We start from the raw sequence: 21,139 nt of genomic DNA on the forward strand, positions 1-21,139 counted from the left end.
ATTTGTTTCAACTTTCTTATATGTTTGAAAGTTTTCATAATAAATTGTTGGTATAGGAAGAGAAGGTAAATAGCATCTAATGAAGCAAGCTTTGTAAAAACTGACTCCGATGCTTGATCTCCTTGTGGTTTGATAGGCCTGTTGGATACTTAGAACAGGGTGACTCAGCCAACAGCCTTCTCAGCCTTCAGACCTAGAATATTGTTTCTCCCTTTGTCTTTGATCCTGATATTCCACTTTATTATGGTTCTACCCTTGTTTTACTAACCATCATGTAATTTTTGTTTAAACCACCTTAGAACTGTTCTGGAAAAGTGATAGAAGATAAACTTACACAGAATAAAAGCTATTTTTCTGGTCAAGAAGAAAGCTGTACTGGTTAGGGTGCTCCTGGCTATAGGTATCATAAAACCCAAGGAAAAATGACTTTAGCTCTAAGGAGGTTTTACTGTTCCCCGTAATAGGAAGTGTACAGGCAGAACAAGTCCAAGGTTGGTTAAATCCAAACGCAATGATTCTAGGTCTCCAGTTCAGCTTCCTATGATTTTCTCGGTTTTGCCCTCATAGGTATAAGTGAGCTACAGCAATTTCATACATTATGTCCTCTCCCAATGCATCTAAAGGAAAGAAGAGAGATTCTTAACCTTCTTTTCCTTCTTGAGAGCAAAGAAGACAGCCCTGAAAGACCCTCAGTGCACTTTATCATATGTTTCTGCCTAAACCCTTAGGTCACAAAGGGAATGGAATTACCATGATAGGCTAGACTATTCAGTATAATGGGGGAACACATGGGTGCCTAGTTTCTGAACAAAATGAAGTATCTGTTAGCCTGGGGAAGGTGGACAAGGGCTGAATATCTGCTTCAAATATCTGAATACTTGAAGTAACTAAAAGTAACTTCCTCAAAACCACAGTCAAAATTTTGGTGATTAAAAGGCATAATTTGAAAACTTACTATATTAGTACACTTTTTAGTAATTTAAAAAATTTAATAAGATGTTAAATATATGAAGTAAAAATACACCCTCACCCCCATTTTCCCCTCCTAGTTCTACTCCCCTGATAAAACTACCTCATTAATTTGTCAAGGATGAGTTCAGATCTTTTCTGTATTCATACCAATGTATACATGTGTTGGTATGGTTTTATTTTTTCCCTAAACTTAAGTTCTTAGTAAACATACTGTCTGGAACTTGCTCTTTTCCCCCTGCACAATGTTTCAAAGATATTCTTCCATGTCAGTATGTACAGCTCTCCCTCTTGAGGGCATTCTCTATGAGGATAAGCCATTTAAACACTTGAGCGCCTTCAACACCTTCACAAAGCATACAATGAAACATTTTAAAGTGTATTATACAATTCAGTGGCATTTAGTGCCTTCACAGTGTTGTAAAACCGTCATCTCTATCAATTCTAAAGTATGTTCAGCATCCTGAAAGGAAACCCTTTGTTTATTTCACTCCCCCTTACCCCAACTCCAGCCCCAGGCAACTGCTAATCTGCTTCCTATCTCTGGATTTAATTCTGAATTTTTGATACAATATGTAACCTTTACATATTGTCTCTAGCTTCTTTCACTTAGCGTGTTTTTTAGGTTCATCTGCCTTGTAGCACATATCAATGCTTCATTCCTCTTTATGACTGAATAATATTCTGTTGTATGTATATACCATAGTTTGTTTATCCATTCATCTGTTAATGGATGTTTAATTTTGTTTCCTTCTTTTTTTTATTTTATTTTTTAACTGTTTTCCTTCTTTTGACTATTGCGACTAGTACCACTATGAACATTGGTACATAAACTTTTATTTGAGTTGTTATTGTTGTTCAGTCACTAAGTCTTTGCGACCTCACGGACTACAGCACGCCAGGCTGCTCTGTCCTCCACTCTCTCCCAGAGTTTGCTCAAATTCATGTTCATTGAGTCGGTGATGCTATCTAACCATCTCTTTCTCTGCTACCTCCTTTACTTGAGTACCTGTTGTAAATTCTTTTGGGTATGTACCTAGGAGTGGAATTGCTGGGTTATGTGTTGATTAGAGGTAGAATTTTTAAAAGAACTGCCATCACACTATTTCACATTCCCACCAGTAATGTTTGAGGGTTTGTTTCTCCACATCCTCTCCAACACTTGGTATTTTCTGGGTTTTTTTTTACTATTATTGTTATTACTGTTACTGTCATCCTAAGTGGGTATGAAATGATAAACCATTGTGGTTCTGATTTACATTCCCTAATAACTAATGATGTTGGACATCATTTCATGTATTTGGCCATTGATATGTCTTCTTTGGAAAAGTCTGTTCCTTTATTCCCTTTTTTATTGAGTTGTCTTTTTGTTATTGAGTTGAAAGAGTTCTTGATACATTTTGGACCCTAGACCCTTATGAGATAACTGATTTGCAAATATTTTTTCCCATTATTGTTGTTGTCTTTCCTTGATGGTGTCTTCTGATGCACAATAGCTTTTAATTTTGGTCAAGTTTAATTTATTTTTCTTTTGTTGCTTGTGCTTTTGGTGTCCTAGCTGCTTTCAGAAGTGTGTCTGTAGGGAGGACTCCTTAAAATGGAATTACCACTTTAAATTTTTTTTGGCTGAACCCAGCGGCCTGTGGGATCTGACCAGGAATTGAACCTGTGCCCCCTGCAGTGGAAGCCAGAGTCTTAACCACTGGACCACCAGGGAAGTCCCACCACTTAAATTTTTAATAGATACATATGTAGTCCAAAAGTTTATTCTCCCATCCACTGAGTGTACCTTTTCTCTACATCTTCACCCAGTCTTCCTAATTCCTTTTTTTCTTCCAGTTTTATTAAGATACAATTGATGTATAGCACTGTATAAATTTTAAGTATACAGCATAATAATTTGACTTACATACCTCATGAAATGATTATAATAAGTTTAATGAATATTCATCATCTCATATAGTTGCAAAATGAAAGAAATAGAAAACATTTTTTGTCTATGATGAGAACTCTTAGGGTTTACCCTTTAACAACTTTCGTATATAATATACAGTGGTGTTAATTCTGTTTATCATGTTGTACATCACATCCCTAATACTTAATGTATCTTGTAACTGGCAGTTTGTACCTTTTGACTCCCTTCATCCAGTTCCACCTCCCTCACCTCCTGCCTCTGATAACCACAAATAGGATCTCTTTTATGAGTTTGTTTTTGAAATATAATTTACCTACAACACTGTATTAGTGCCCATTACACACAATGTAGTGTTTTTTCTATACATTTCAAAAGGATTGCCACAATAAGATTAGTTTCAGTGTGCCCCCATACAAAGATATCACTTAGTTATTGACCATATTCCCTACACTATACATTTAATACCCATGAATCATTGGTTTTGTAACTGGAAGTTTCTCTTAATCTCACTCGCCTATTTTCTTTCTTCCCTCTACCCTTCTCTTGCAACCATCTGTTTTCTCTCTGTATCTATATTATTTCTGTTTTGTTATGTTTGTTCATTAGTTTCCACATATAAGTGAAATCATACAGTATTTGTCTTATTTCACCTAGTATAACTGTGTTCTAGAATCATCCATGTTGTCAAAAATGGCAAGATTTTTTTAATGACTGAGTAATATTCCACTGCATATATTCCACATCTTCTTTATCCATTCATCTATCAATGGACACTTGAATAGTCTTCCTGTTTTCTGTTTTTTTGACTGACAAGTGAAAAATGATCTTATTTAAATATGCACTTTCACCATAACTAATTTGTTTACCTTGTTACATTTGTATTTCTTCAGCTTGTAGTCACACAGATACTTGTTGAATGAATGTTCATATCCTTTGACTTTTTTTCTTCTTAATTGTTCATAGCAGATGCTACATTTATGTGCGACAAGAGGTGTAACAAGAAGCGGTTATGTGGACGGCATAAATGTAATGAGATATGCTGTGTGGTAAGTGGATCGATCATTAGGTACAGTCAGATTGCATTCATCTAGGGACTGGGCTTCTGGAAGCCTTAGCCATCTAAGAATGCAGCCCAGATTTGGAAATCACTGGGAGAGGCCCCTGAGCAACAGTCAGAATGCTGCCAGAGGCACAGGCTGGGCCTTTTTAGTCCTCAGCCCGGTCAGGAAGTCGGCCTATGGCACCATGAAGGAAGAAGAAAGAGGGCCTCAGGCCCCAGAGCCCAAGACCGCTGGATGAGTGTGTAGTCATCTGCAAGAGACTGAGTACTGTCGCCGCACACAGACTCACCTGGTCTTAGTAACTCAGGATTCAAGTTTTGTATGTTCCTTGGGTCAGATCAGTGGGCACAGTGAGAGTGGCAGTTTTTAAAGGAACAAGTTTCAGTTATCTGAAATATTCACGTCTGTGAAACTAAATAGAGGAAGCATTACCTGGCAGTGGGTGCTGTGTTATTGTGGGTGTATGAACAAGGTAACACAGTTTACTAATAGTAAAGTACATATATATATACGCATATGTATATATATGTAATACACAATTGTTATTTTTGGCGTTTATATTGACAGTGTGAAGCGTGATAAAGACCTATTTATAAGCCAGTGTTTGAAAGTTTAAAGACTTCTTATTGAATACTCCAGACATATATAAAAGCTGAGAGAAGTATGTGTCATATATGCCCAACATCTGTCTTCAGTAGTGATCAGCTTATGACTAATCTTGTTTCATCCACATCCCCACCTACTGCCCCTCCCCTGATTATTTTGAAGCTAATTGCAGACCTCATGCAATCTTTAATTGTGGAGAGCTTCTTTGTTAATCTTGTTTATGGAAAATATAAAATGGAGATAATTTTGTAAGCAAGTATAAATAAATCTCTTAGGAATTCCCTGGCAGTCTAGTGGTTAGGACTCCACTGCAGGGGGCACAGGTTCTATCCCTGGTCTAGGAACTAAGATTCCAGCTTGCAAAAAAATATGTATGTATAAACCTCTTTTCCTAGGATAAGGAGCACAAGTGTCCTTTGATTTGTGGGAGGAAACTCCGCTGTGGCCTTCATAGATGTGAAGAACCTTGTCATCGTGGAAACTGCCAGACGTGCTGGCAAGCTAGTGAGTGTCTTCACTGTATACTTTATCATAAGAGTTTTCTAGAAAGTCAGGCATAATAGATCCTGGGCAGTCGACTTTCTTAGATTCTGAATTAATAAGCCTTAGTATTTCAGGTATACTGAGACCTTGGCTTTTTTTAAAAAAGAGTATTAAATCTTTTATTGATTACACATGATAATGGATGATACACAAGTTCATTCCCATCTAGAACTATCTGGTGCCATAATTCAGTTTAGACATACTACATTGGATGTGCCAACAATCATATTAATAACAAAAAAACTCCATTACTAACTCCAGGTCACAAAACAGTAACTGTCAGTTCACCTATACCAAGGTTTCTGAAGATAGTGGCTTCTCCACCCAAGCCAGTTATAAATAAATTTCTAATGGAACCTGGCATCACCCTAAAGGAATTCTAACTTCACGCTGTTTGGGTAGTTTACCAAAATGGCTTCAGAATAGACTAACTTTACACACACCATATTTTTTAAAAAGACATTTATTCAGCATCACAATCAGACTGTTAAATTTAGCAATCAACAGCATGGGTGCAAAAAAAAAAAATCTGCATTAAAATCCTTTGTTGGGGAAAAAAATATCCTTTGTTGGGATGCTTTACAGTTTCCACAGAACAGAAACTAAAATAACCTGTTATACAATTAGTCACAAATACAGTCCTTGGAGGTTTTTGCCCATATACATGAGTAGTATCTAAAATATGTTTTCTTTGTTGCAGCTAGGCCCTGTCACCACTGTGCTTGGCTGAGCTCACAAATCTGTTGTAACTTGTAGCTTTCCTGTCACTTCTCTGGCTCTGGCTCTCCTCCCCTGCTAAGGTTTGTTTCCTGGCAGTAATTAAAACCTCCTGCCACTGCAATGGCACCCCACTCCAGTACTCTTGCCTGGAAAATCCCATGGATGGAGGAGCCTGGTGGTCCGCAGTCCATGGGGTCCTTAAGAGTCGGACAAGACTCAGCGACTTCACTTTCACTTTTCACTTTCCTGCATTGGAGAAGGAAATGGCAACCCACTCCAGTGTTCTTGCCTGGAGAATCCCAGGGATGGGGGAGCCTCATGGGCTGCCGTCTATGGGGTCGCACAGAGTCGGACACGACTGAAGCGCCTTAGCAGCAGCAGCAGCCACTGTTATAGCTCCTGCTGCTGTTGAAACCACCATAGCCACCTTGGTTTCATGGTTTGGCTAGGTATTGGCTGCCACCACCACAGGGGCCAGAACTTCTGCCTCCAAAGTTTCCTTCTTTCATGGGTCCAAACTTTGAAGATTGATTCTTGTAATTGCCAAAATCACTGTAGCCTCTGCCACCTCCAGAATTGCTTCCATCATTATCAAATCTATTATAGCCATCCCCACTGCCACCATATCCACCACCAACATGGCTGCCACCAAAGCCACCTCCAGCACTAAAGTTTCCTCCATGACCAGAGTTGTTCCTACCAAAACTGTCTCCAAAACCACCACCAAAGGCTCCAGAACCACATCAACCTTTGACTGGATGAAACACTAGCCATCTCTTGCTTAGATAGGGCTTTCCATACTTCACAGATGTGACCATTCACAGTGTAGTATTTCTGAATGACTGTCTTGTCTACAGAGTCCTGGTTATCAAAGGTTATGAACGCAAAGCCTCTCTTTTTGCCACTGCCTCGGTCAGTCATGATTTCAGTCACTTCAGTTTTCCCATACTGTTCAAAATAATCTCTCAGGTAATGTTCTTCAATGTCTTCTTTAATGCCACCAACAAAAATCTTTTTCACAGTTGAGTGGGCACCAGGTCTTTGAGAATCTTCTCTCGAGACGGCCCTCTTGGGTTCCACAGCTCATCCATCCACCTTGTGCGGCCTTGCACTCATGGCTGCATCCACCCCCTCCGCAGGCATATGTGACAAACCAAAGCCTCTGGAGCACTTGGTATTTGGATCCCTCATTACCACACAGTCTGTGAGCATTCCCTGTTGCTCAGAATGGCTCCTCAGTCATTGGTTGTTTTAGTGCTCAAACCTCCAATGAAGAGCTTCCACAGCTGTTCAGGCTCTTTGGGAGACTCTGAGACATGATGGCAGTAGAAAGAGGAGACTTCAACAGTGCTTACTCGTGGAATCTATGGGCAGAAAAGCTGTTGAGACTTCAAAACAAGTAATTGCTCAGTTGTCCCTTAGTCTTGGGTTGTAGGCAGTGATTCTAAGATGGGTCTGTTTGTGTTATATTAAAAATTCACATCCCTTAATATACTACCAATCCCATCAGAAAAGTCTTAGGAAAAGTATTAGGAAGTTGTCAAGCTCTTAGTGGTAGTGCATATTTTCCAAAATTCTGTTTCCACTTGAAAGCTTGAATGTTATCATTGGCAACAGAGTTGGTTTTCTTGAAATGACAGGCTCACTGTTAATTTTTGATGAAGTATCTGCCAAAATAACCAAGTCTAAATAATCATAGTTTGTTTGTTACTTTTTCAGGAAAAATGGTGTGTTATGAAAAAAAGTTAATTCAGCTCAGAACTCAAAAAAGTGCAATTCTTTAAAACAAACAGTGGTCAGACAGCTGTCTATCTGTGGGCTCCACATCCATAGACTCAACCAACCATGGGTTGAAAACATTCAAGGGGAAAAAATTCTAGAATGTTCCAAAAATAAAACTTGAATGTGTTTTCTTCTGGCAGCTGTTTACATAGCATTTATATTGTATTGGATATTATAAGTAACCTAGAGATGATTTAAAATATACAGGGGAGCCATTATGCAACCTAAAAACGTAAGTGTTAATATGAATTTCATCTGCCTGTTTACACTTGGCTATCCTGTGCTTTCTCCTGGAGAAAACTGGTTGAACATTTAAATAGCTTGATAGTAGTAGTTTCTACACTACTGTAGAAAACCATATATGTCATTATTCTGACATGTGTGTGTAAGTCAAAAGCAGTATATGATCCAATTGTGCTTATGTTGAAATCCATAAAAATAATTCTGTTTATCTAGTCTTATAGGACATTTCTATTCAACATTATATTTTAAGATGCATCCATATTTTTGTAAATAGCTGGGTTTCATACATCTTCACTGCATTGTAATATTTGATTCAGTAAATATAATATCATTTATTGATCTGTTCCTTTGTCAAAGGACATTTGTATAGTTTCCAGCATTTTTTTACTGTTGGTGTTGCTGTTATGAACCTTTTACATGTGTCTTCTTGTACACTTATGTAATAATTTTTCTAAAATTTGTTCATAAGGGTAGAATTTTTGCTTTTCAGGGCATGTAGGCATCTAACTTTACAAGATAATGTCAACAGCTTTTCTGAAATAAATCCAAAATTATAGCCACCCAAAAAAAGTACACAGGAGGATGTGCATAGGTCATATGCAAATACTATGCCATATTATATAAGGGACTTGAGCATTCTTAGGTTTTGGTATCCATGGGAGTCCTGGAACCAGCCCCCTTCCCCACCCAGGACACTGAGGGATGACTGCATTTTTGTGTGCAACAAAAGTGCTTTAAGCAGATATCCTCCTTTGTTACACAGAATATTAGAAAGACATGTATTTAAGGGTTAAGATTTTTTTACTTCTTCAAGGACTTAAGTGAACCTTGCATTTTTTGTCTACTATAAAGTGGTTACAGTTTGGTGCTACTGCCTTGATTTGCATGAATGCCTTTGGCAGTATTTCCAACAGTTGCTTTTGTACCATCAGTGCAAATGTCAGCACAGTGAAAAAAGCAAATAGTATCTAAGTATTATGAAAACAGCTGACCTCCTGGACTCCCTGAAAGGATCTCAGGGAGTCGTAGGGGTCAACAGAACACACTTAGAGAACTGCTCCATTAAAAGATCAGCCTGGATCACGGTTCCCCAACATACTTTCTCAGGAAAATACTAGATCTACCATATTTTAAAAAGGAGTTGAGTCAGTGCTTTGTTATAAATCCCACACATGGAGTTCCATAAAGATATGTAGCCTCTTACTCTTTACCTAGCTGTTTCACATATTTTAGCCCTTGCCCACAATATGCTTTCCAAGTAGGTAGGTCAAAGTTTGGTATCCCCTTTTGACCAAAAGGAAGAAATCTCAGAGGTGTTAAGTTACCTACCTACAGTCCTTGTGTAAGTGAGAAGTAGGTTCAGGTCTAAAAGCCTCAATTTCCCACTGTATTTACAGGACCCTTTCCATCACATTATATAGCCTCTGTTTGTTGGAAGTACTGACTGGAGAAAAGCATTGAATGGAGGAGTCCTGGAGGGCCTGGGCTTCTGACTCTTGGTTCCTAATTGAGAACCATGGCCAAAGACCCAGCCTCCAACTTGGACCAGAGTTGAACTAACTTCCCTATGGGTCTGAGGGTTGGGAGAGCTCATGACACAGTCAGCTGCTTGTTGTCAGTCCCCTGTGAGTTTGCTGAACTTAACTATCTGTGGCTTTCATAATCTGTATCCATTTTCCTAACCAAAAGGATCTGTATCTCTGGTGGAAGTCTTCTGTTCTGTAGGTCATTTGTTTATAAAATACATGTAAAACTGTCTGGGATTACTCATGGACTTAAAAGATTGTTGCAAGTAAAAATCGAATGCTTCACTACCAGACAACTTTAATAAAATAAAAACCTTTTTTTTTTTTCTCCAGAAAAGGTGGCCCCTAAAAATTAGCCTCTAAAAATAGAAGTCCCCCCACCCAAAAAAAAAAGTGTGTTTGTAGTTATCTGTGTGCGAATCTCAAACTCATGAAGGTTTGTTTTACCTGCTGCTTCACCAGGTTTTGATGAATTAACCTGCCACTGTGGTGCATCAGTGATCTACCCTCCAGTTCCCTGTGGCACCAGGCCCCCTGAGTGTACCCAGACCTGTGCCAGAGTCCATGAATGTGACCATCCAGGTGGGTCCCATCTGCTTGCCTGCACACCTCACAGCCTGCTCACACTGTATCATTTAGGATGTTGCATGATGGTCTTCAGGGCTTCCCTGGTGGCTCAGCAGTAAAGAGTCTATCTGCAATGCAGGAGCCATGGGTTCGATCCCTGGGTGGGGAAGATTCCCTGGAGGAGAGCATGGCAACCCACTCCAGTATTCTTGCCTGGAGAATCCCATAGAAGAGCCTGGCGGGCTACAGTCCCTGGGGTCGCAAAGAGTCAGACATGACTGAGCGACTTAGCACAGCACGTGATAGTTTTCACTGCTTTCAGGTCACACTGTCATGGCTGCTCCTTGTTCCCTGTGCTCAGGACTGCTTCTGTGAAGATGGGTCTGTGATCTGGGCCACAGCTGGGAATGACAGTGCTTTTCATTGCTTTACCCTGTGGGTGTCAAACACACCCAGAATGTCGGGAGAAGCCCCAGCTGGTCTTGTCTTCCTTTTTGTGGCCTCCACTTTTGGTGCATATTTCAAAGTTAAGCATCTTTTTATAAAATTAAAAGTAACTTCAGTTTTGTTGTAGATGCAACATATATAAAAAGAAAGAAAAGTAAAATCAAAAGATTGAAATTAAATCTTATGTAACCTTTTAAGAATTATGCCTTCCTGTGTATTTTTCGGACTTCCTGGTGGCTCAGGTGGTGAAGAATCTGCAGTGCGGTAAATCCACCTGCAGTGCGGGAGACCTGGGTTCAGTCTCTGGGTCGGGATCTTCTCCAGGGAAGATCCCCTGGAGAAAAGGCATAGCAATCCACTCTAGTGTTCTTGCCTGGTGATTTTTCAGGGCCTTTTTCCATGGGTAAAAATATATATTTCCTTTTTTTCCCTAAAATAAAAGTGGAATTTTATTGAACTTATTTTAAGTAATAGATTTTTTTCTCTAATTACTATAATTTTAATCTGTCTCCTTATCAATAAATATTTTTTTAGATGATAGTGGGGTGTCCTGTTACATGGATAGGCCATAAGTGATTCAGTCAGTCTCATATTGCTGGACGTTGGTTTCCAGTTTTCCTGTGATAGACTGCTGTAGACACCAGACCAGTAGCTACTTGACATCACCCACTTGCCATCCAGTCTAGTCACTGGCTTTCCCCTCAGACTGTATCTAGCCCATCATTTCCTTTTTTGTCATGTCCCAGAGGCAAACCTGACATAACTTAAGTCATCAGATTTGATACTTACAGTAAATCTGGCCATATGATTGAGACTGACGAAACAACCAGTTCTTAATTTTTTTAAGAGTGAAGAAGAATTAAGTAAATTCCTTATGAAGTGAGAAGTCCCTCCTTCCCTGGAGACCTTAAGATGACCCTCCCAGCTTAGCCTGTGAGTGATGTCCATGCCACTGTGAAGTTAATATTCAAGCAGACACTCAGCACACTCGCTCGCACTCACTTCTTTCACCTGCAGATGTTAAGATGAAGTCCAGATCCTGCTGATGAATGTCCATAGTGAGAACTTAGCCATTTGTGATTTATTTTAGCCTGCTTTCATTCAGCATTAACTTTTCTTGAGCAATTGTTGTATATCCAGCATGGTATCAGACATAGAGGGAGGTTCAGAGGAAGAAAACAATAACCCAGGACCTGGAGGGGGCTCTGTTGTTTCTGGGAGGAAGAAGATGGGAGTTGAGTACATTTGCCAAAACCAGCGATTGCCTGAAGATGGGGCAGATAGCATGGCAACAAGCCTTCTGCCTCAGAACCAAGAGGTCAGGGAGAGCAAGAGAGCTCAGGGCAGGGAGGGGTCAGCCAAGGAAGGCTTCGTTTAGGGGATGAGTTTGAATGAACTGCGAGTAAAGAAATTGAAAGGAGGCAGAGGAAGCATGTTAGATGAGGTAAGTAACCAAGATGTCTGAACAGAGGGGAGCTGTGTACGGTAGGACCACAAGCATGACTGAGTAACGTGCACAGACCATGTGGCCATGCCTCAGGAGATGGGGTGGACCAGCTGCCCCCTTCTCTGCTTCTGTGTCTCTCCCCCCTCAGCTGGGTTTCTTTTTCTCATGCTCATCTTTCAGCCCTTTAATATAAAGCCAACTACTTTTACTTTCCAGTGACCATTTTAAAAAGTACTTTTAGCTCCTAAATTTAGAAGTTCCATGTCAAATGCTATTATAATATGTATAATAGTTTGTGTGGTATTATTTGAACATAATTCCAGATTTTGCCTTTCTCTTCCTCCAGTGTATCATTCATGTCATAGTGAGGACAAGTGCCCTCCTTGTACTTTCCTCACTCAGAAGTGGTGCATGGGCAAACACGAGGTAAGCTTTCTCTCAAGTGGTTCATCGTTCCAACCAGAGATTTATGGTTGGATTTCGTTAAGAGGATTAGCCTCATTGTTTCTCAAAGTAAATATGCTCCAAAGAAGCAGAGATTTGCTATTGCCACTTTTTTTTCCTTTTTTTAATCATTGAGGTATAGTTTGCATAAAATAAAATTTACTCTTTTTAGCATGCAAATCTATGAGTTTTGACACAAGCAGTCATACAGTCATGTCACCACCACCACAGTCAAGATGTGGAACAGGTCATTCATCCCCACATACTCCTTCATGTCCCTTCAGAATTACTCTCCACTTTCCTCCAGCGCCGGTAACCAGTTATCTGTTGCCTGTCCTAACAAAGTCTGTTGCCTTTTCCTGAGGTCACATAAACGGAACCATTCAGTCAGTAGCATTCTTAGACTGTTCTGCTCTCATTTTTAATCTGGTTACAATGAGGTGAGACTCAGCCAGTAGCCCCTGAGAACATGAGCTGTGTTCAGAGACAGCGTCCAGGTTAGCTAGCATGGGGAGGGCTTGCCAGTCTGGGAAAAGTGTTACAGTGAGAACATCCCAAGAGTGCAGGCGGGCTCCCTGCCAGTTACCACCAATCCTTCTCTCTACTCCCTTCACAGATTTCCATCCTGCTGATGGGCCAAACGCCTTCCTCCCCACTAACCTGCCCCTCCCCACTGCCACTACCATGAAGGATTTTCATCCTTATTCTTAGCATCTAAGCTGTATTTGGCACTGCTGATTATAGACCCTTTGAAACAATTTTAAAGTTTCTTTAATTTTAAAAAGGCATATTCATTGTAGACTATTAATGTAGTTTTGCTACCCAAAAAGAAATACTCTTAAACATTCTGGTGTGTAGACTTCAGGCATGTGTATTACATATTCTCCTCTACTCTATGAAGATTATACTGTTTTGTAACCTGCTTTTTTTACTTCATAACATGTTGGCCAACATTTCTTGAAACTCTTGACAACTGTGACAACATGCTTTCAGCATTCTTATCTTGATGGACATTATTTCCTGTCAGAGGTTCTCAAGTCATAATCCTTAGTATTTATTCTTCCTCTGAAAACTCTTACTTCCTTTGAGAGTAACCATTCTGAGAGATCCATGTGTTATCCATATGTTGGACTTCAGTCAGCAAATATTTACTGCATGCCTGCTCTGTACCAGGTAACTGGCTGGGTTCAAGTGATTGAGAAATGAACCACAGGGGCTGGCCCTGCCCTGGTGGAGCCTTCACTGGGGCAGAAAGCAGATGAATGAGCAGTCGATTATAGGTACAACCGTGTGGGAAGTACAGAGTACTGAAGGGACCCCTGCCCAGGGAAGGTGTTCTTAAAGGAAGTAACATAAGTAACCTCCTGAAGGACGATGAGAAGATAGCAGGCAGATAATGTGGGCGGGAGCAGCACAGGGCACAGCGTGTGCACGAATTATCCCGGTGGTAATGGAGTGTTTAGTGACTGGGGATACCTTCCACTAAAGTACCAAATCCAAAGCAGGTATGTACTAGACTCTGGGGCCCTCTTCAAGATTACAGGTTATGCCTCATCAGAGTCCAAGTATACTCCTCTCTTTGAGGGTTCTTAAAAGACTTTGAGTGGGTACATGAGAGTAATCTTTGGTCCCACAAAAGTAAAATCCCAGCATCTTTTTCCTAGAGTGAGGAATCCTGGATGAAGGCAATTTCTCAAGAAAAAATGGCGGTTCCATGGACTGTTGCTTCTAAATTTTTTTTAATGACAGAGCTATCTAAAATATGGAGACCAGAGGTTGGGAGATGTGAGGAGAGCTGAGTAATTACATAAAACTGCCCTGCCAGCAGTCCGGAAACCATGAGCCAAGGGTGCCCCCACCCCCGGGGTTTCTGTCAATTCAGTGCCCTAGCTGTTTGCAGACGTAGAAGATCCCCTGACCCTCCCAGTTAGTCATAGCATTTTCAGATACTCCCTAGTTATCTGGTTTCACATGCCTGTTACTCACCTTGTTTGTTGCAAGTCACACTCGGCTACTAAAACAAATCCTTTCAAACTGTAACAAGCATTGTTAAATAAAGCTCAGGTTTGTTTTCTTTTCAAACTAACCTTTCAGACTTCGAAAATCAGCCTGATTTAAAAAAAAAATTTTTTTTTAATATACTGATTGTGAACGTTCAGAAATGTTTAAGTAGGAAGTTAAAACCCACCCCAGATCCTGAATGGAGATGAGAACCCGGCTACTTCTCTCCTAGTTACGAAGCAACATTCCCTGTCACCTGGTTGATATCTCTTGTGGATTACCCTGTGGTGCCACGCTACCATGTGGGATGCACAAGTGTCAGAGGCTCTGTCACAAAGGAGAATGTCTGGGGGACGAGATCTGCAAGCAGCCCTGCACCACCTCCAGAGCCAACTGTGGCCACCCGTGTATGGCACCCTGCCACCTCAGCTTGCCCTGCCCAGTGACCACCTGCAAGGCCAAGGTACGTAGTCCTGGCTCCGGGTGGGGTGTTGGCTGTGGTCCTGGTGCTGCTAATGAGTCTAGAACTGTCTGCAGTGGCACCTTGGCACACATCCTAGTTGGGGGTCGTTGGTTACAAGGAACTTCAGGTTAACAGAGAGAAAGGTGGACTTCTGTCTGCCAAGCTTGAGATGGTCTTTTAGTTCAGAAAGTACCCACTGCCACCTGACCAGTCTCTGTCTCCCTTTGATCGAATTCTCAAGAGACTCTGATTGCCCACTCCATTCATCCAACAAGTATTTAAGTGTCTGTTTTGTATAAGATGTTATGCTGTATTGATGCTGGAGCTCTACCAGTGGACAGGAGACACATGGTTCCATTAATCAGATGGACAGATACTAACTGGTTACTCAGGTAATTACCCGTGACTCTGCTAAGGATTGTGAAGTAGTTACACCCTTGCAGGGGTTCCACGGGAACATGTGAGTGGGGGACTTAACTGTTCTGAGGGATGAAGCAAGGTCTCCCCCAAGGAGGTGAAAGTGGAGGGATGAAGTGGAGTCGATTAGACTTTGGCTGGTTCTGGGTCAAGTGTCTACCTCTGGTTTGGTGGTAGAAACTTCATTCTAGGCCTGCCCCTTCAGGCAGGATTAAGGACAGGAATAATTCCCAATAAGGGGCACTGTAAACCTGGCACTTCCATCCTAGCATGTCAGCCACCACGTTGTCAGTTTGCATGTGTGGTTAGCTCCCCCATCTTGGAGAGGAGCCTTTCCCTGTCTCTCTGTTCTCTGCCAAGGTTTGATTTGAGAGAGGCTTTAAAAATGAAACCTGCCCATTCACATGTTTTCCCTGGGCTGAACGCTGCTCCGTGTTCATCTTATTTCAGATAGAGCTGCAGTGTGAATGTGGACGAAGAAAAGAAATCATGGTTTGCTCAGAAGCATCCAGTACTTATCAAAGGTTAGTGCTACTTAAATGTTAACAATTGGTAGGTCTAGGTAAAGGATATACAGAAGTTTATTATAGGATCTTTTCAACTTTTAAGGAAAGTTTTTAAAATAAATTTTGAGTCTAGTTTTTCAGGTTCAAAGAAAAAGCACTGCTTTATGTACCTTATTACTTTCCCTAACCTTAATTTGTAAACCATTTTATTTCTCCTCCTTTCTCTCTCTCTACCTCTGGTCTTATTTCACCATGAGATCAGAAGGGAAGATGTCCTGAGGTTGCATGAATTGCTTTCATGTCCCACCATTTGTGGTGGCACAGCCAGGCCCTGTGCTCCTACTGGAGTGTGGGGGTTTCTGGCTGTTCTGTGGGTTGTCTTTACAGACTCCTGAAATCTTGGGACCTGTGTGGTTACATGGGGATCTGAGTACAGGAGTGGAGATGTTAGGATGGATGGACGAATAGATTCAGAGATAACATCTTGGAGATGCAGAGATGCTTAGATGTGTCATAGAGGTGGGACTTCAGGAGTATGCAACATCAGATTGACTGTGAATACCCACTGAGTGCCAGGCATTAGCCCAGATGTTCAAGGGAGTGCTAAGGAATTGATTACCTCATTTCCTATGGAGCTGTTTAGACTAATTGAGATACCTCGTAAATGTGTGATAGTTACAGTAAATGGGCTTCCAAGGCTACACAGATTGTCAAGAGGTAGATTTTTCTTGAAAGACATATTTTGTGTGCCTGGTGCGAGGAGATTCTTGTGAAACTGCAGTGCCTTTCTTCCCTTTCTTTTTTGTACTTCAGAATAGCTGCTATTTCCATGGCCTCCAAAATAACAGACATGCAGCTTGGAGATTCAGTGGAGATCAGCAAGTTGATTACCAAGAAGGAAATTCACCAAGCCAGGTAATTTAAAAAATGTGTAGCTGTGCCTTCTTTCCCGCATTAGACTTAATTTCCAGAGGGCAGGAACCATTCACTTGTGTCAGTCCCCAATAGTAAAGCCTTACACACACAGTATTCAACAGACCTCTGACATTAAGAGGCCACACCCACTCCAGTGCAGTGAATCCTACTCAGGACACAGCTAAGACCAGAGGAAGCATTTCTGGGCCTCACTCCAGATAGTAGCCAGAGAAAGCAGAGACCTGGGTATGTACTTTTAACCTGCAAGAGAACAGAGAGGTGGCTGTGTCAAGAGAGGGAGATGGGGCTGTCAGAGGGCTGCTGGGAGCATTTGGGGGGCTGAGCAGCCTTGGGACACTCTGAAGTCCTTCGAAGGCCTGCCCACCTGTCCTTGAGAGGGACCTCATCCAGCCATTGTCTGGCAAGAGTATGCTCAATCTCTAGGGTGACCATCCAAGAACTTATTGCTGAGTGGTGATGGTGGTTTAGTCACTAAGTCGTGTCTGACTCTTGTGACCCCATGGACTGTAGCCTGCCAGGCTCCTCTGTCCTTGGGAGTCACCAGGCAAGAATACTGGAGTGGGTTGCCATTTCCTTCTCCAGGGGATCTTTCTGACCCAGGAATCGAACCCCGGTCTCCTGCATTGCAGGCAGATTCTTTACCAACTGAGCTGCTCAGAGTAGGAGCTGTGAAACCTGCATTCTCACTTAATTTTTTCTTTGTTTCTCAAGGCTGGAGTGTGATGAGGAATGTTCAGCCTTGGAAAGGAAAAAGTAAGTAGTTTGAACTACGATTTATGTGATTGTCTTTGAGCTCTGTGAAGTTAGTGGGAGGGGGCAACCCTTCAAGCATTCATTCAGCACCTGCTCTGAGTCTTCTGCTGCTATTGGAGAGCAGAAGAAATTCAGTCATCAAGAATTGAAGTGCCTAAGGATAAACCAGTTAGGTGATCTCAGCATGTTTCTGAAACATGAGCTTAAGTGGTTTGGGGCAAGTATAAACATTACATGCCCCACAGCATACTAATTCGGGGACTGGCAGACTTCCTAATTCCAATGGAGATAAGAGGCTTAAAATTCTTTTAATGAACTTTTATGTTGAAGTATAACATACATATAGATCAAAACTATAGATCAGTGAGTCATCACAAATTGAATACATTGGTGTAATCAGCAATGAGGTCAAGATACAGAAAGTTTCCAGAAGCTGTTCTTACACTCCACTGAGATAACCTGTATCCTGACTTCTGACAGTTTAGATTATTTTGTCTGTTTTTGGACTTTAATGAAATCATGTGGGTGGTATTTTTGTCTGGTTTCTTTCATTATATTTGTGATACTCCTTTTGGTGCATGTGGCAGTATTTTGTTTATTTTCATTCCTGAACAATACTTATTTTATTTTAATGTATCATTACTTATCTATTCTATAGTTAATAGATTACATGTGTTGTTATTGGTATTGGGCTGTTACAAATAATGCTCTGTAAAGAACATCCTTGTACTAGCTTTGCTATATATATGTACTCATTCCTATTGGATAATAAACTCAGGAGTAGAATTGCTGATTAATAAGGTATGCGTATTTTCAGCTTCTGTTGATTCTGCCAGTGTTCAAAATGGTTGTACCAAGTTATACTCTTTAAACTTTAATCCATTTTTGTAGATGTATAACTGGATATCACTGAGCTTTTAATTTATGTTTCTCTGATGACTGGTGAGGTTGAACACCTTTTCGTATGTTTATTGGCCATTTGGATATCCTCTTTTGTGAAGTACCAGTTCAAGTCTTTGCTTATTTTTTCATTGTATCATCTGTCTTTTTCATATTGATTACTAGGAATTCTTTATATATTTTGGGAGTCCTTGGATATGAGTCCTTTGTTTTATTTGAGAAGGAAATGGCAACCCTCTCCAGTATTCTTGCTTGGGAAATCCCATGGACAGAGGATCCTGGTGGGCTACAGTCCATGGGGTCGCAAGAGTCAGTCATGACTTAGCAACTAAACCACCACCTTTATATATATATATATATATTTTTTTTTTAATACATTTATTCTCCTTTAAAAAGATTTATTTATTTTTGGTTGTGCTGGGTCTTCATTGTTGCTTGTGAGCGTTGAGCTGTGGCCAGGAGGGGCTACTCTACATTGAATAAGAATAAGTTTGTTGCAGTGCATGTATTTCTCATTGCACTAGCTTCTCTTGTTGTGGATCACAGGCTCTAGGCACATGGTTTCAGTAGTTGCAGCTCACAGGCTCTAGAGCACAGGCTTGGTAATTGTGGCTCAAGGGCTTATCTGCTCTGAGGCATGTGGAATCTTTCCAGACCAAGGATTGAACCCATGTCCCCTGCATTGGCAGGCAGATTCCTATCTACTGTACCACCAGGGAAGTCCTGCTGTGTGGACTGTTGTTGCTCACATTCTGTGCATTCACTTTTCACTCTCCAAACGGTGTCTTAATAAACAAAAATTTCTAATTTTAATGTAGTTCAGTTTATCAGTCTTTTCCTTAGTTAATAGTACATTTTATAGCTTGTTTAAGAAGTATTTGTCTATCCTGAGGTCATAATGGTATTCTGTGTTATTGTCTAGGAACCTTATTTTACATTTCACATTTAGAACTATAGTTGACTTGGACCGATTTTTTTTTTTAAATCATAATATAAGGAGGGTTCATGATTCCATTATTTTTTTTTTTCCAAACAAATGTTCACTCGACCAGTATCATTTATCAAGAAATCCTTTTCTCAGTTCGCTGCAGTGCCACCTTTGTCTTAAAGCAAGTAGTCATGTTGCGTATGGGTTATTTCTGAGTTCATTCTGTTCCATCGTGTTAATATCACATTATCTGAATTACTGTACCTTTATAACAAGTCTTAAAAAGTGGTAGCATATCTCTTCAAACATGGTCCTTCTTTAAGACTGTCTTGGCTATTCTTGGCCATTTGCATTTCCATTTAAATTTTAGAAATAGGTTATCAATATCTGCAAAAAAAAAAACAAACTGGGATTTTGATTGAGCTAGTATTTATAGATCAGTCTGGGAAGATTTGATACTTTGTAATATTGAGGCTTCTCCTCCTTGAGCAAAGTATATCCTTATATTTAGTCATGTTTTCTTTTAATGATATTTTTTATAGTTTTCTGTATATAGATTTTGTACATCTTTAAGTAAATTTGTTCTTTGCTGTTTGATGTTTTTTGATGCTATTATAAATGGTATTTTTTTCTTGTTATCACTTTAAAATTTTAATTCTCTAATTGCTTGTTGCTGGCATGTAGGAATACAATTGATATTTGTTGACCAGTATTTACAACCTTGCTAAATTACTTATTTCTAATAGTTTATCTGTAGCTTCTTTTGGATTTTGCATGTACACAATCATGTCCCCTTCTAATTTATTTCTAATTCTTAACTTTTTTCTTTTTCTTGGCAAATCGCACTGGCTAGGCCTCCAGTACAGTATTGAATAGAAGGTAGTGATAATGGATATTTCACTACTGTCTGTGACGTTTGTTGTAAGTTATTTGAGTATATTCTTTATCAGATTAAGGGGCATTTATTCAGTGCCTGACAGACTTTCTAGTTCCAACAGAGATTAAAGGTATAGTTGTGTGAAAATGTTTATATTTGGAGAATTTGGGTGAAGAGTGTGTAGGAGCTTATTGTAATTTGTTTTTCGGCTGCACTGGGTCTTCGTTCTGTCTGTGGCCTTTCTCCAGTTGTGGCAAGCAGTGGCCTCTCTTGTTGCGGAGCACGGACTCTAGAGTGTGCAGGCTTCAGTAGTTGTGGGCCACAAGCTTAGCTGCCCGCAATGGCATCTTCCCGGACCAGCTTCGAAGCTGCTCTGGACCACTAAGGAAGTCCCATTGTAATATTCTTGTAACTTAACCGTTCTTTGAAATTTTTTCAAGATAGAGTTAAACAGAAACAGATACATGCAGACAAGTGCAGTTTTGTTTTACCTAGAAGTGCAACTTTGAACAATTGTTAACAATACCTTTTTAGGTGACTAAATGTGTAGATGGTAATATGATTAATAGCACTGCCCAAATTTCCTTTGGTTTGACTCTTATGGTAACTTTGTAATAATTGCTATTCAAAACTCTTGTCCTTTAAGAACTGTTGTCACGTTGTTCTCTGCCGCAGTCCAGAGATTCTAGAAATGCTGTAGTGAATGCGTAGAAGGCCTCCAGAACGTGGAAGTGCACCTTTGTGTAGTTGAGACAGTACTGTACAGCAGTTAGAGCCAGCCATAGCTCTAGAGTTAGATTGCTCGGAATTGAATCTTAGCTTCACTCACATAGCTGTGTGACCTTGGACAATACACATTATCCCTCTAAGCTTTAATTTTCCCACGTATCTGTGAATAGTGAGTGATAATAATAGTATCTACCTCCCTGAGTTGTTATAGGGTTAATACATTAAAACTAACCATACTATACGTAAAACTCTTGGCACAAGCCTAACACATAGTAGATGCTCAGTAAATTAAAGTTATTGATTAGAACTAGCTATTTCTGAAAGCCTTTTGAATTTCTCCTCAATATTTGAACAATGAC

General features: G+C 40.3%; 1 protein-coding gene across 4 annotated transcripts in view; it reads left to right on the forward strand.

Moving 5' to 3' along the window:
* Positions 1–21,139, forward strand: part of NFX1 (nuclear transcription factor, X-box binding 1) — a 66,433-nt gene that overhangs the window by 39,583 nt on the left and 5,711 nt on the right. For 2 of the 4 annotated variants that reach the window (XM_027550006.1, XM_027550008.1), the window contains exons 12-19: positions 3,848–3,930; positions 4,947–5,055; positions 9,828–9,947; positions 12,173–12,252; positions 14,504–14,734; positions 15,602–15,675; positions 16,471–16,572; positions 17,305–17,346. In XM_027550006.1, coding sequence (XP_027405807.1) covers positions 3,848–3,930; positions 4,947–5,055; positions 9,828–9,947; positions 12,173–12,252; positions 14,504–14,734; positions 15,602–15,675; positions 16,471–16,572; positions 17,305–17,346 — 841 coding nt within the window. The remainder of the gene's footprint in view (positions 1–3,847; positions 3,931–4,946; positions 5,056–9,827; positions 9,948–12,172; positions 12,253–14,503; positions 14,735–15,601; positions 15,676–16,470; positions 16,573–17,304; positions 17,347–21,139) is intronic. The other 2 variants (XM_027550007.1, XM_027550009.1) reach the window with 1 other exon arrangement.

The sequence above is a fragment of the Bos indicus x Bos taurus genome, chromosome 8 (assembly GCF_003369695.1).
Source record: "Bos indicus x Bos taurus breed Angus x Brahman F1 hybrid chromosome 8, Bos_hybrid_MaternalHap_v2.0, whole genome shotgun sequence".
NCBI lineage: Eukaryota > Metazoa > Chordata > Mammalia > Artiodactyla > Bovidae > Bos > Bos indicus x Bos taurus.